Source organism: Pelophylax lessonae (assembly GCF_965119305.1).
Source record: "Pelophylax lessonae genome assembly, chromosome: 12".
NCBI classification, from domain to species: domain Eukaryota; kingdom Metazoa; phylum Chordata; class Amphibia; order Anura; family Ranidae; genus Pelophylax; species Pelophylax lessonae.
This window is the reverse complement of record NC_138779.1, coordinates 222364008-222380176: the sequence shown is the minus strand read 5'-3', so window position 1 is coordinate 222380176 and position 16169 is coordinate 222364008. Positions and strand designations below refer to the sequence as shown.

At 49.8% G+C, this 16169-nt stretch overlaps 1 protein-coding gene across 1 annotated transcript in view; it reads left to right on the top strand.

Moving 5' to 3' along the window:
* The first annotated feature begins 5222 nt into the window (after positions 1–5222).
* IFFO2 (intermediate filament family orphan 2) overlaps positions 5223–16169 on the top strand; it is a 109141-nt gene continuing 98194 nt past the window's right edge. The window contains exon 1 of the mRNA XM_082274563.1: positions 5223–5803. Coding sequence (XP_082130689.1) covers positions 5262–5803 — 542 coding nt within the window. The 5' untranslated portion in view covers positions 5223–5261. The remainder of the gene's footprint in view (positions 5804–16169) is intronic.

Here is a 16169-nt window from a genome sequence, read left to right as displayed (position 1 = left end):
CTGGTTGCAGGTTCCTTGTTGCGGACTCGTGGTCTGGTTGCGGACTCCTGGTTGTAGGTTCCTTGTTGCGGACTCCTGGTTGCAGGTTCCTTGTTGCGGACTCCTGGTTGCAGGTTCCTTGTTGCGGACTCGTGGTCTGGTTGTGGACTCCTGGTTGCAGGTTCCTTGTTGCAGACTCGTGGTCTGGTTGCGGACTCCTGGTTGCAGGTTCCTTGTTGCGGACTCGTGGTCTGGTTGCGGACTCCTGGTTTCCTTGTTGCGGACTCCTAGTTGCAAGTTCCTTGTTGCGGACTCCTGGTCTGGTTGCGGACTCCTGGTTTCCTTGTTGCGGACTCCTGGTTGCAGGTTCCTTGTTGCGGACTCCTGGTCTGGTTGCGGACTCCTGGTTGCAGGTTCCTTGTTGCGGACTCCTGGTCTGGTTGCGGACTCCTGGTTTCCTTGTTGCGGACTCCTGGTTGCAGGTTCCTTGTTGCGGACTCCTGGTCTGGTTGCGGACTCCTGGTTTCCTTGTTGCGGACTCCTGGTCTGGTTGCGGACTCCTGGTTGCAGGTTCCTTGTTGCGGACTCCTGGTCTGGTTGCGGACTCCTGGTCTGGTTGCGGACTCCTGGTTTCCTTGTTGCGGACTCCTGGTTTCCTTGTTGCGGACTCCTGGTCTGGTTGCGGACTCCTGGTTGCAGGTTCCTTGTTGCGGACTCCTGGTCTGGTTGCGGACTCCTGGTTGCAGGTTCCTTGTTGTCTTCCTGCCTTGGCAACCCTTAGATGATGAGCAGGCGATGAGGAAATGTTTATGATGAATAAATGACAGACGTTGCATCATGAATTTGTTCCCACGTCATTAAACTGTCTCCAGCAATAGATTAATCCTTCTATACCGGAGCGCTCTGCCTCTGAGCTCAGAGATGGCACTCCACCCAGGAACAGGGCACAGCTAGAGCGGGGGCCATTCCTGGCCATTGTCACCCGGGTGTCATGTGATCTTCTGGTGGCAGTGAAGGGAAATGGTGATCTGATCCTTTCATTGGGTTACTGGAGTGATGATTTGTGATTGATGAGCACCTTGAGGAGTTGCTTATGGTCCTTCACATTGAGATGGTTTGGTCATTGTCTATGGCTGCACCCAGGGCCTGTGCCACACCGCCAGGTTGGGGGGGTCTGAGGCCGACCTGGAAAAGGAGAAATTTGTCACAGTGGTCTGTATTTCATTCAAAATAAAAAATGAAAAAAACCCATGCACATAAGTATTCACCCCCTTTGCTCAATACTTTGGTGAGGCTCCTTTGGCACCAATTCCAGCCTCCAGTATTTCTGAGTATGATGCTACAAGCTTGGCACTCCTATTTTTGGGCAGTTTCTCCCATTCTTCTTTGCAGGACCTCTCAAGCTCCATCAGGTTGGATGGGGGAGGGTCGGTGCACAGCCATTTTCAGATCTCTCCAGAGATGTTCAATCGGGTTCAAGTCTGGGCTCTGGCTGGGCCACTCAAGGACATTCACAGAGTTGTCCAGTAGTCACTCCTTTGTTATCTTGGCTGTGTGCTTAGGGTCGTTGTCCTGTTGGAAGATGAACCTTCGCCCCAGTCTGAGGTCCGGAGCGCTCTGGAGAAGGTTTTCATCAAGGATGTCTCTGTACATTGCTGCATTCATCTTTCCCTCCATCCTGACTAGTCTCCCAGTTCCTGCCACTGAAAAACATCCCCACACCATGAAGCTGCCACCACCATGCTTCACAGTAGGGATGGTATTGGCCAGGTGATGGGCGGTGCCTGGTTTCCTCCAGACATGACGCTTGCCATTCAGGACAAAGAGTTCAATTTTTGTTTCATCAGAGCAGAGAATTTTGTTTCTCATGGTCTGAGAGTCCTTCAGGTGCCTTTTGGTAAACTCCAGGCGGGCTGTCATGTGACTTTTACTGAGGAGTGGCTTCCGTCTGGCCACTCCCATACAGGCCTGATTGGTGGAGTGCTGCAGAGATGGTTGTTCTTCTGGAAGGTTCTCCTCTCTCAACAGAGAAATGCTGGAGCTCTGTCAGAGTGACCATCGGGTTCTTGGTCACCTCCCTGACTAAGGCCCCTCCCCCGATCGCTGAGTTTGGCCGGGCGGTCCGCTCTAGGAAGAGTCCTGGGGGTTCCAAACTTCTTCCATTTACAGATGATGGAGGCCACTGTGCTCATTGGGACCTTTAATGCTGCAGAAATGTTTCTGTACCCTTCCCCCGATCTGTGCCTCCATACAATCCTGTCTCCGAGGTCTACAGACAATTCCTTGGACTTCATGGCTTGGTTTGTGCTCTGACATGCACTGTTACCTGTGTGACCTTCTATAGACAGGTGTGTGCCTTTCCAAATCATGTCCAATTAACTGAATTTACCACAGGTGGACTCCAATCAAGTTGTAGAAACATCTCAAGGATGATCAGTGGAAACAGGAGGCACCTGAGCTCAATTCTGAGTGTCATGGCAAAGGGTGTGAATACTTATGTACACGGCAGAGGGTGTGAATACTTATGTACATGGGAAAGGGTGTGAATACTTATGTACATGGCAGAGGGTGTGAATACTTATGTACATGGCAGAGGGTGTGAATACTTATGTACATGGCAGAGGGTGTGAATACTTATGTACATTGGATTCTTTCCTTTCTTATTTTTTTGCAATGATTTCAAACAAACTTCTCGTTGTCATTATGGGGGATTGTTTGTAGAGTCCCCCTGTTATAAATCCGTCCCCCTGTTATAAATCCGTCCCCCTGTTATAAATCCGTCCCCCTGTTATAAATCCGTCCCCCTGTTATAAATCCGTCCCCCTGTTATAAATCCGTCCCCCCGTCATAAATCCGTCCCCCCGTCATAAATCTGTCCCCCCCGTTATAAATCTGTCCCCCCGTTATAAATCTGTTCCCCCGTTATAAATCTGTCCCCCCGTTATAAATCTGTCCCCCCGTTATAAATCTGTCCCCCCGTTATAAATTTAAATTACTAGTAAAAATAAATAAATAAAAATGACATAAATCTTTCCCGTAGTTTGTAGATAACTTTTGCGCAAACCAATCAAAATACGCTTATTGGGATTTTCTTTTTACCAGTATATAGGGAAGGAGAGATGTTACATTGTATACAGGGAAGGGAAGGTGTTACATTGTATACAGGGAAGGAGAGATGTTACATTGTATACAGGGAAGGGAAGGTGTTACATTGTATACAGGGAAGGGAAGGTGTTACATTGTATATAGCAGATATATTACATTGTACACGGGGAAGGGAAGATGTGACATAGGGTACGGGGGGGGGGGGGGGATGTGACAATGTATACAGGGGGGAGATGTTACATTGTATACAGGGAAGATGTCACATTGTATACGGTGTAGGGTAGGAGAGATGTGACAATGTATACAGGAGGGAAAATGTTACATTGTATACAGGGAAGGAGAGATGTCACATTGTATATGGGGGGGGGGGGAGATGTGACAATGTATACAGGGGGGGGAGGTATACAGGGGGGGAGATGTTACAATGTATACAGGGGGGGGAGAGATGTGGTGATGTATACAGGAAAGGGGAGATGTGACAATGCATACAGGGGGGGAGATGTTACAAAGTATACAGGGGGGGGGGGAGATGTGACCATGTATACGGGGGGGGATGTGACAATGTATACAGGGAAGGGGAGATGTTACAATGTATACAGGGAAGGGGAGATGTGACGATGTATACAGGGGGGGAGATGTGACGATGTATACGGGGGGGTGTGACAATGTATACAGGGGGGGGGAGATGTGACAATGTATACAGGGAAGGGGAGATGTGACAATGTATACAGGGGGGGGGAGATGTGACAATGTACACAAGGGGGGGGGGGAATGTGACAATGTATAGGGAGATGTGACAATGTATACAGGGGGGGGGGGAGATGTGACAATGTATACAGGGAAGGGGAGATGTGACAATGCATACAGGGGGGGAGATGTTACAAAGTATACAGGGGGGGGGGGGATGTGACCATGTATACAGGGGGGGGAGATGTGACTATGTATACAGGGGGGGGGGAGATGTGACGATGTATACAGGGGGGGTGTGACAATGTATACAGGGGTGGGAGATGTGACAATGTATACAGGGAAGGGGGGGAGGGGAGATGTGACAATGTATACAAGGGGGGGGGGATGTGACAATGTATAGGGAGATGTGACAATGTATACAGGGAAGGGGAAATGTGACAATGTATACAGGGAAGGGGAGATGTGACAATGCATACAGGGGGGGGGGGGAGATGTTACAAATTATACAGGGGGGGGGGAGATGTGACAATGTATACAGGGGGGGAGATGTGACAATGTATAGGGAGATGTGACAATGTATACAGGGAAGATGTGACAATGTATACAGGGAAGGGGAGATGTGACAATGTATAGGGAGATGTGACAATGTATACAGGGAAGGGGAGATGTGACAATGTATAGGGAGATGTGACAATGTATACAGGGAAGGGGAGATGTGACAATGTATAGGGAGATGTGACAATGTATACAGGGAAGGGGAGATGTGACAATGTATAGGGAGATGTGACAATGTATACAGGGAAGGGGAGATGTGACAATGTATACAGGGAAGGGGAGATGTGACAATGTATAGGGAGATGTGACAATGTATACAGGGAAGGGGAGATGTGACAATGTATACAGGGAAGGGGAGATGTGACAATGTATACAGGGAAGGAGATGTCACATTGTATACAGTACAGATGTTACTTTGTATACGGGGGGGGGGGGGGAGATGTCACATTGTATACAGTATAGATGTCACATTGTATATAGGGGGGGGGGAGATGTCACATTAGTATACAGGGGGAGGGGAGATGTCACATTGTATACAGTATAGATGTCACATTAGTATAGATGTCACTTTAGTATAGATGTTACTTTGTATACAGTATAGATGTCACATTGTATACGGGGGGGGGGGGGGGAGATGTCACATTAGTATAGATGTCACTTTAGTATAGATGTCACTTTGTATACAATGTATCGGAAGTTTGGGTCGCACAGCCGTTGCTCGGTACCCGGTTCTCTCTGTAGGACCTCCCCGTTGTGCCCCCTCCCCCTCCTATTGGTGGTGCCCAGGCAGTGAGATCACCGGGGGGCGTGTCCGGCGTGCGCTATAGGGCGGTCCCGGTCCGGTGGGCGTTGTTCGGTACAAAGCGCTGATGCTGGGCGGCCGGTGTGCAGGAGGTATGTCCGTGCCTTATGCCGCATAGAAGGAGCGGAGGATGAGCGGCCGGATGATGAACTCCGTTCTGTTCGGGGATATGATGCGGGAGTTGGACCCCCCTCCCCCCCACGGTACCGGGCCCCCACCACCGGGCACCGGGGTCACCATGGCTCTCCGCAATGATCTGGGCTCCAATATCCACGTGCTGAAGACTCTGAATGTTCGGTTCCGGTGCTTCCTGGCCAAAGTGCACGAACTGGAGCGGCGGAACCGACTGCTGGAGAAACAACTGCAGGAGAACTACGGGCGGTACCGGGAGGAGCGCCGCCTGAAGATTTACCACCGGGAACAGGGGGTGCAAACCGACCCCGACCCCCCCAATGCCAACCTCACCCCCTACAGCCGCCTACCGGGCACCATCTGGAGCTACACCCACGTCCGCCGTACCGGGGGCGGCCTGGAGACCGTGCAGGGGCCCGGAGTGTCCTGGACCCATCCCGACGGGGTCGGTGTACAGATTGACACCATCACACCGGAGATCCGGGCTCTCTACAACGTGCTGGCCAAAGTCAAACGGGAGAGAGACGACTACCGGAGGAGGTGAGACCCGGGGGTACCCCAATACTTCTCCCCTCCCCCCCTACCTGTGTACCCCAATACTCCCCTCCCCCCATCTGTGTACCCCAATACTTCTCCCCTCCCCCTATCTGTGTACCCCAATACTTCTCCCCTCCCCCTACCTGTGTACCCCAATACTTCTCCCCTCCCCCCATCTGTGTACCCCAATACTTCTCCCCTCCCCCCATCTGTGTACCCCAATACTTCTCCCCTCCCCACCTGTGTACCCCAATACTTCTCCCCTCCCCACCTGTGTACCCCAATACTTCTCCCCTCCCCCTATCTGTGTACCCCAATACTTCTCCCCTCCCCCCATCTGTGTACCCCAATACTTCTCCCCTCCCCACCTGTGTACCCCAATACTTCCCCCCCCACCTGTGTACCCCAATACTTCCCCCCCCCCACCTGTGTACCCCAATACTTCCCCCCATCTGTGTACCCCAATACTTCTCCCCTCCGTCTGTGAACCCCAATACTGCACCCCTACCTGTGTACCCCAATACTCCCCCCCCCCCCATCTGTGCACCCCTACCTGTGTACCCCAATACTTCCCCCCCCCCATCTGTGTACCCCAATACTACATCCTAGTGTACCCCAATACTAATGCTATACCAAGAGGGAGAGGGAGGACTACCAGAGGAGGTGACAGGTGTACCCCAATACTACACCCCACTATTACACCCAGTGTATACACCCCACCACTGCACCCCCATCAATGTGCCCCAATACTACACCCCAATGTACCCCATCCCTGCGCCCGCTACTAATTCTATACCAAGAGATGACTACCGGAGGAGGTGAACTACAGGTGTACCCCAATACTGCACCCCACTACTAATTCTATCTAGAGGGAGAGGGACGACTACCAGAGGAAGCTCCCAACCACATAGTCACCAATTATAAATCTATACCAAGTGTACCCCACTGCCAGAGTTCTACCCGGTATTCCCCATCCCTGTGCTCACTACTTACTCTTCTACACCCTGTGTGCCCACCACCTGGTGTACCCTAATCCTGGACCAACTTCTAGTTCATTGCCACCCCGGGTACCTTCACCTTGTGTCCGCTACTACTTCACCACCACCACTTCACCTACACCCTGTGTACCCTCATCCTGGGCACATTACCTGTATTCGGTGCCCACTTTATGTCCCCCAGTGCCTGCTACTTCCACATTCTGTGTGCCCTGTCCCTGTGCCCAACACGTACCCCTTCCTGGGCGCACTTCTTTTTGCTGTGCCTGAAATTAGGTCATCTGCAGCCGCTGTGCCCTCTTATACTACCCCTACTTCCAAACCTAGTGTGCCCCCTCCCTGCACCCACTACTTCATCTGTACCCTGTGTGCCCACCACTCACAGTGCATACTACACCTGTGCCCACTCTTCTTATACCTGCACCCCTGTGTGCCCACCTTTCGCCCCCCCCCCCTGAGCTTGCACCCCTGTGTGCCCACCTTTCGCCCCCCCTGAGCTTGCACCCCTGTGTGCCCACCCCTTGCTCTCCCTGAGCTTGCACCCCTGTGTGCCCACCCCTTGCTCTCCCTGAGCTTGCACCCCTGGGTGCCCACCCCTCGCTCTCCCTGAGCTTGCACCCCTGTGTGCCCACCCCTCGCTCTCCCTGAGCTTGCACCCCTGTGTGCCCACCCCTCGCTCTCCCTGAGCTTGCACCCCTGTGTGCCCAGTGCTCCGGATCCTGCAGCTCCCCTGTGCCACTCCCCCTGGTCTCTGCAATCCTCATCCCACGTTCTGGCCTCTATGTATAGATTGCAGCATCCCTTCTTATTACCTCTCCTAAATTCCAGCACCATCAGTCACCCTGTTATTTGTGGGACCCCCTTCCCCCGTGCCCCCCCCCCTGTATTGCATTGTTTGTAAACACGCTGTCTGGGGTCCCGGTCACACCTCTTTCTCTGCATCCTCAATGACAGTTGGAGGATCCTTTGTAACCTGCAGAGGTTGTCACGCCGGAGCCGTGGTGGTGATGACATGATTGCAGTCTGCCTGTGCTGTGCGTTCTCTGATGAATCTCTGAGATTCCTCGGGTGAAGGATGTTCAGGCTGCCCGGATCCTGAGTCACAGAGAAGGCCTCATGTGAGGACAAGTCACTTCTCCTTATATTCCGGTAATCTGGTGCAGAGGGGACCGTGTGCCAAAAATCTGAGACGCTGAAGGCCGGCGATCACTGCAAGGCCATAGAGGAGCTGCTGACAGGCAGGGAGGATCTATAGGCCGGGATTATAGAATCCCTAATGTGCAACCTGCTGGGGGACTACAAGTCACAGCATGCCCTGATAGCCTGGAGGTTGCCTGTGCCTTTCTATCCAGCATGTGACGGTGAACCTCCTAGAAGCCCGGCTCCGGGTCCAAAAACTATAGCTGACACCAACTATTTTTGAGACGCTTGCTGGTTTATGCCATTAAATGACTCTACAATGTATAGCGGGGACCTTTTCAGGAGTTTGTTTAAAATTCTCATTAATATGCGTACTTTATTTGCAAAATTATAGATATGTTTTTAAGGTGCCCCTTCTAGTGGTAAAGTGTGTACAGGCAGTTCAGTCAGCTTCTGCTGCTGAGGACAAATCAGCTTCAGGATAAACCACATGGGGGGAATGTTTTATGGATAGTTAGGGGTCTGAGCTAAAGAGCGGAGAGTGAGAGCGAACAATACGGGTTTAAAATGAGCAATTTTGGCTTCCCTTTGTACAGATAGAACTAGCGAACCATAAAGGAGTCTTTTAAAGTGTCGGCCTACCATGATAACATTTACATGGACTGACCAATCACAACTGTATAAAGTCTTATATATATTCTACTCTAAAAGCACCTCTTGGATCGCACACCGGGCTGGCCGACTCCTAAAATTCTGTTATTGCCTCGTCTTTGCTATATATAACATTCAGCTTCAGAATAGTCTGTCTGCATCGGATAGGGGGCCAGACGGCGGGCTGCTTGTAAATTCTCCATCTGTCACTATATACTGGAGGAAGTTCAGTTGACTTCTAATGAACGGATAATATCTTGGCGCAAATTGCTAAAATTGGAACGTTCATAACTTGGTTAGTGGAGCCGATTCCAGAAATATGGCCATCATGGGGGAAGGATCTGGTTGGGGGAAGGGTGTAGGGACCACTGGATGCCATTAGAAATATAACCATCATGGAGAACCATCTGATTGGTGAGGAGTGTGGCGACCAATGGATGTCATTAGAAGTATGACCATCATAGGGGAAACTTCTGGTTAGGAGTTTGGTGACCACTGGGTGTCATTAGGAATATGACCAAATTCATCACCAGCCAGGTAATTCCCAATGATGGTCATATTTCTGATGACACCTAGAGGCCACCAAACTCCTCTGAAATCATATTCTTCCCCTATTATGGTCATGTTTGTAATGATATCCAGTGGTCACCATCACGGGGGAAGCATCTGGTTGGGGAGGGGCGTGGGGACCACTGGATGCCATTAGAAATATTACCATCATGGAGAATAATCTGATTGGTGAGGAGTGTGGTGACCAATGGATGTGAGGAGTGTGGCGACCAATGGATGTGATTAGAAGTATGACCATCATAGGGGAAAGTTCTGGTTATGAGTTTGGTGACCACTGGGTGTCATTAGGAATATGACCAAAATCATCACCAGCCAGGTAATTCCCAATGATGGTCATATTTCTGATGACACTTGGATGCCACCAAACTCCTCTGCAATCATATTCTTCCCACATTATGGTCATGTTTGTAATGATATCCAGTGGTCACCATCATGGGGAATATTCTGGTGATGTTTTTGGTGGCCACTCAATGTCATCAGATATATTACAGAACTCCTAATCAACCAGATTATTCTTCATGGTCCTATTTCTGATGACATCCAGTAGCCATCAAACTGCTCACCCAACTATACCCCATGATGGTCATTTTTCTAATTCTATCCAGTGGTCACCATCATGGGGAATATTCTGGTGAAGATTTTGGTGGCCTCTGGATGTCTTTAGAAATATGACCATCATGAGGAATAATCTGGTGATGATTTTGTTAATATTTCTAATGACATCCAGTGGTCACCTGAAATTATCAACATCCAGATTATTCCCCATGATGGTGACCACTGGATATTATTAGAAATAAGACCATCATGGGAAAACATCTGATTGGGTATGAGTTTGGTGGCCTCTAGATGTCGTCAGAAATGTGACCAAAATCATCACCAACCAGATTATTCCCCATGATGGTCATATTTCTGATGATATCCAGTGGCCGCCATAACCATCATCGGAATATTTCCCATGATGGTGACCACTGGATATCATTAGAAATACAGCCATCATGGAGAAGGATCTGATAGGGAATGAGTTTGGTGGCTTCTGGATGTCATCATAAATAAGACCTATATCATCACCAACCAGATCCTTCCCCCTATGATGGTCCTATTTCTAATGATATCCAATGGTCACCATCATGAGGAATATTCTGGCGATGGTTTTGGTGGCCACTGGATGTCATCAGAAATATAGCAATCACGGGGAAGGATCTGATTGGGGAGGAGTTTTGTGGCCTCTGTACGTCATCAGAAATATAGCAATCATAGGGAACAATCTGGCTGGTAATGATTTCGGTCATATTTCTGATGACGTACAGAGGCCACAAAACTCCTCCCCAATCAGATCCTTCCCCATGATTGTCATATTTCATATCCAGGGGTCATGGGTCACCCTCCTGTGGAATAATCTGGTTGTTAATTTCAGTGACCACTGGATGTCATTAGAAATATTACAAAATCATCACCAATCAGATTATTCCTCCTGATGGTCATTTCTGATGACATCCAGTGGCCACCAAAACCATCACCAGGATATTCCCCATGTTAAATAATGACCACTGGAGGTCATTAGAAATTATGACTATCATGAGGATTAATCTGGTGATGATTTTGGTGACCACTGGATGTTATTAGAAATATTACCAAAACTATTCCCAACCAGATTATTCCTCCTGATGGTCATATTTCTGATGACATTCAGTGGCCACCAAAACCATCTGGATATTATTAGAAATATGACCATCGAGGGGAATAGTCAGTTGGTGGCTTTGATGGCCACCAGAGGTCATTAGAAATGACTATCATGAGGATTAATCTGGTGATGATTTTGGTGACAACTGGATGTTATTAGAAATATTACCAAAACTATCCCCAACCAGCTTATTCCCCATGATGGTCATATTTCTTGATGACATTCAGTGGCCATCAAACTTGTCACCATAATATTACCCATGATGGTGGCTGCTGGATGTCGTCAGAAATATGACCAGCACGGGGAATAATCTGATTGGTGAGGAGTTTGGTGCCTCGTTGCGCGTAAATTCTGGCTAGCAGTTACTCCAGGTCGTCCTATGGCCGGTCTTTGGTAGTAGAGGAACATTTCCACCTCCTCTCTATAGGACCGTTTTCAAAGTGGTGAACGCTGGACCTCTTCAGCTTCATTGTGAGTGACGTCACTGCCCAGAATGGAGTCTGGGAGTCGGAGAAAGGCAGATAACCTCAGAGACTTCTCACATGGGGGGGGGGGGGGGTATTAAATGTAATAAATATTCTAGCACTGGGGTTACTTTGAATATAGGTCAACCAAATGTGTTTCTGGTTTCAAAAAACTGCGAAGGGGACCAGACTGTCCCCCAGGATTCCCACCTCTGTGTTTTTGTAAGATAAGTGAGCTTTGTGTGAATTGGACAGCTGAGGAGCTTTGTAGGGACGTCCATGGAGAGCTCAGTGTCTGCATAGGAGAAATGGAATCTATGAAGCGATTCCTTATTACTGGAATGTTGCAGTTTGCTGTGACCCCCCCAGTGCAGTGGATGGGGGGTGGGGGGGTGGTGGAGAGGCATTTCCTTCCTTGGGAGATACAGAAGCAATTTCTCAAAATGTTAAGCAAACAATCCTCAGTTTTCTGACTCATATCCAGAAAGCTTCCCCAAGGATTCCAGCTCATGTTTGGATAATGGGAAGTAAATAACTTTAGAATGAGTAAAGTAGGACGGAGGTTATCAGAACTGTCCATACCCCGGCATGCTGCTCGCTCATAGGAGGAGAAGAAGCTTGTAGTTGGCACATTGATGTCTCCTATTTTTATGTTCTGACCAATGGTTTCCAAAGATAGTCGCTTGCCTAGAAATGTAGGTGCCTTGTTTTAGGTGTGTGGACCCGAAGCCTTTAATTTTTGTTCTGGATGGAGTGGGAGAGGTTCGGAGCCTCTTGGCCCGTCCACATTATAGAGTTATGGTAATGCATGCTACATGCGTTGGTATTTACCTTGAATGGCACCCCCAGAGCACTTTGCAGGGCACTGATACAGATTGTTGTGCGCTGCTGAAAATGGCTGCCCAATTTTTGGTCTGTTGGACGGATGGCAGGTTGGGCAGCCCAATCAGTTATCTGCCCTAATGCAACATACTTTAACCAATGGGTTTATTTTTCTGCTGTCCGTGTCCCTATTGTGAGGGGGGGGGGGTGGGATTATCCCTCACTTGCTATCAGAACAGGAGGTGATTGGAATTTATCTATCTCATAGACCAGGGGTCCAAACTTTCTAAACAAAGGGCTGGGTTACTGTCTTCAGAGTTTAGGGGGGCTGGACTGTGGCCAACGGGAGTAGAACATGTCCCAGCATCAGTTGGAGTAAACAATGCCCCATCATTGGTGTCATTGGTAGGAATTGTGTCCCATCATTGCTGTCATTGGGCCCCATCTTTGGTTTCATTGCCAGGAATAGTGCCCCATCATTGGTGTCATTGGGAGGAATAGTGCCCCATCATTGGTGTCAGTGGGAGGAATAGTGCCCCATCATTGGTGTCATTGGGAGGAATAGTGCCCCATCATTGGTGTCCGTGAGAGGAATAGTGTCCCATCATTGGTGTCAGTGGGAGGAATAGTGCCCCATCATTGGTGTCATTGGGAGGAATAGTGCCCCATCATTGGTGTCATTGGGAGGAATAGTGCCCCATCATTGGTGTCATTGGGAGGAATAGTGCCCCATCATTGGTGTCATTGGGAGGAATAGTGCCCCATCATTGGTGTCATTGGTAGGAATTGTGTCCCATCATTGCTGTCATTGGGCCCCATCTTTGGTTTCATTGCCAGGAATAGTGCCCCATCATTGGTGTCAGTGGGAGGAATAGTGCCCCATCATTGGTGTCAGTGGGAGGAATAGTGCCCCATCATTGGTGTCATTGGGAGGAATAGTGCCCCATCATTGGTGTCAGTGAGAGGAATAGTGTCCCATCATTGGTGTCAGTGGGAGGAATAGTGCCCCATCATTGGTGTCCGTGAGAGGAATAGTGTCCCATCATTGGTGTCAGTGGGAGGAATAGTGCCCCATCATTGGTGTCAGTGGGAGGAATAGTGCCCCATCATTGGTGTCATTGGGAGGAATAGTGCCCCATCATTGGTGTCATTGGGAGGAATAGTGCCCCATCATTGGTGTCATTGGGAGGAATAGTGCCCCATCATTGGTGTCATTGGGAGGAATAGTGCCCCATCATTGGTGTCATTGGGAGGAATTGTGTCCCATCATTGCTGTCATTGGGCCCCATCTTTGGTTTCATTGCCAGGAATAGTGCCCCATCATTGGTGTCAGTGGGAGGAATAGTGCCCCATCATTGGTGTCATTGGGAGGAATAGTGCCCCATCATTGGTGTCAGTGAGAGGAATAGTGTCCCATCATTGGTGTCAGTGGGAGGAATAGTGCCCCATCATTGGCATTGGTGTCATTGGGAGGAATAGTGCCCCATCATTGGTGTCAGTGGGAGGAATAGTGCCCCATCATTGGTGTCAGTGGGAGGAATAGTGCCCCATCATTGGTGTCAGTGGGAGGAATAGTGCCCCATCATTGGTGTCAGTGGGAGGAATAGTGCCCCATCATTGGTGTCAGTGGGAGGAATAGTGTCCCATCATTGGTGTCAGTGGGAGGAATAGTGTCCCATCATTGCTGTCATTGGGCCCCATCTTTGGTTTCATTTCTAGGAATAGTGCCCCATCATTGGTGTCCTTTGAAGGAATAGTGCCCCATCGTTTGCTTAATTGGGAGGAATATTGCCCAATCGTTTGTCCATTCCTTGTGCCTCATCCTTACTGTAATTGGGCCCCATCATTGGTGTCATTGGTAGGAATTGAGGCCTTTCATTGGTGTCATTGGGAGGAAATGTGCCCCATTGTTGGTGTCATTTAATGAAATAGTGCCTCAAAGGCCAGCTAAAAGCAGGCAAAGGGCCACATCTGGCCCCTGGGCTGCAGTTTGAAGATCACTGTCATAGACCAAAACACATTTTGGGGGGAAGGGTTAGAACTTATGAAAAATGTTTTAGTTCTGTCCTGTGACTGCTACACTCCCTCATTTCCTATGAAGGTGTCTCAGGGACAGGAAGTGAGGGGAAATCTGCCCATTGGGGTCACTGATGGGATTAAAAGTCTGGCAGAGGGGTTCATTCTTCTCCCCCCCCCCCCCCCCCCCATACCAGACTGTAAAGTGGAACTCTGGGCATAGTGAGGATGGACAGCCCTGCTGAGCAGGAAGCAGAGCCTGCCTGTGCAATAAGCAAATACCATGACTTTTACATACAGGACTGCTTTTACTGCTATTCCATATAACATTTGACTGCTTTTACATTTATGACTGCTTTGCTATTCCATGTCTATAGAATTACCAACTATACACAAGGAAAGTTATTTTGAATTTTGTATCGAAACAAAAGAATCTGAAATACTGTCATCTACAGAATGTACAAAATGTCCAATCTCGTAATATTACAAACGGAAGGTTAAAGTAAACCTCAAACCTGGAGAACATTTGTAATGGTATTATGCAGAAGATAACAAATGTACCAAAAAAAGAACAGTATGGGTAGAAGAGAATGTGGACCTTTTTGGAACCTTGATTTATAGGGCAGCCAGGGATCCCACCACTGATACAATTTAATTTGGCTCCCATCTTTTGTATGTCATTACTCTCCATATTGGAAATGACATCTATGTGGTATTTAACTTCAGTAATGCTGGGGATAGCAGAGGATTTCCACTTTTTAAGGACCATTAGTTGGGCCACTGCCAGGCTGCTAACCACTATGGGTCTTAGTTGTGGTTGGGTATTGGGATTAATGGATAGAATTGCTTGTTCTATACAGTGGGGCCCGTCCATACAGGCCCCCCCTAATCTACATGCAGGGCAGCGGACGCATGGATTCCAATGGGTTCTTTTTTGTTGTGTTTTTTTTTTTTTTTTACATGATTAGAGCCGGAGGCTGTAATTTGGCTTAAAAAAAGCGTGGGCTCAGGGGGGCAGAGCACTGCGCCCAAAGCCCACCCAGTTGTGTGACATTAGCGAATTAATATTCACTAATGTATCCGTTTCTCCTCATGGCCAATCAGGAAGCGGGTCCTGAGTTCCGATAGGCCTGGAGTCCTAAGACCCGATTGGCCGGGAGGAGAATCAACCTCCAGGACTCTGGAGGAGACGCAGGGGTGAAGACGCCACCTGCATGGGGTAAGTGCAGGGGCTGGCGGGGATCTGACAGGCGAGCGATCAAGTGATTTGGGGGGGGGGGGGCTGTGGGCTGCCCCCTTCCAAGAAAATTAAGCACCAGCTGCCATTGTTTCTATATTTGCCTTTACCCAAACCCCAGACACTCCTGCAAGAAGCCTAAACACGGAGTTCCAGTAGCTCCTGATGTGTAGGGAGAACATGTGGGGGAGGCAGGCCCAGAACATGTGGGGGAGGCAGGCCCAGAACATGTGGGGGGGGCAGGCCCAGAACATGTGGGGGAGGCAGGCCCAGAACATGTGGGGGGGAGGCAGGCCCAGAACATGTGGGGGGGAGGCTGGCCCAGAACATGTGGGGGGGAGGCTGGCCCAGAACATGTGGGGGGGAGGCTGGCCCAGAACATGTGGGGGGGAGGCTGGCCCAGAACATGTGGGGGGGAGGCTGGCCCAGAACATGTGGGGGGGAGGCTGGCCCAGAACATGTGGGGGGGAGGCTGGCCCAGAACATGTGGGGGGGAGGCTGGCCCAGAACATGTGGGGGGGAGGCTGGCCCAGAACATGTGGGGGGGAGGCTGGCCCAGAACATGTGGGGGGGAGGCTGGCCCAGAACATGTGGGGGGGAGGCTGGCCCAGAACATGTGGGGGGGAGGCTGGCCCAGAACATGTGGGGGGGAGGCTGGCCCAGAACATGTGGGGGGGAGGCTGGCCCAGAACATGTGGGGGGGAGGCTGGCCCAGAACATGTGGGGGAGGCAGGCCCAGAACATGTGGGGGAGGGTTCCCATCTGGCCCCAACCTCTCCAACAAGAATGGTCT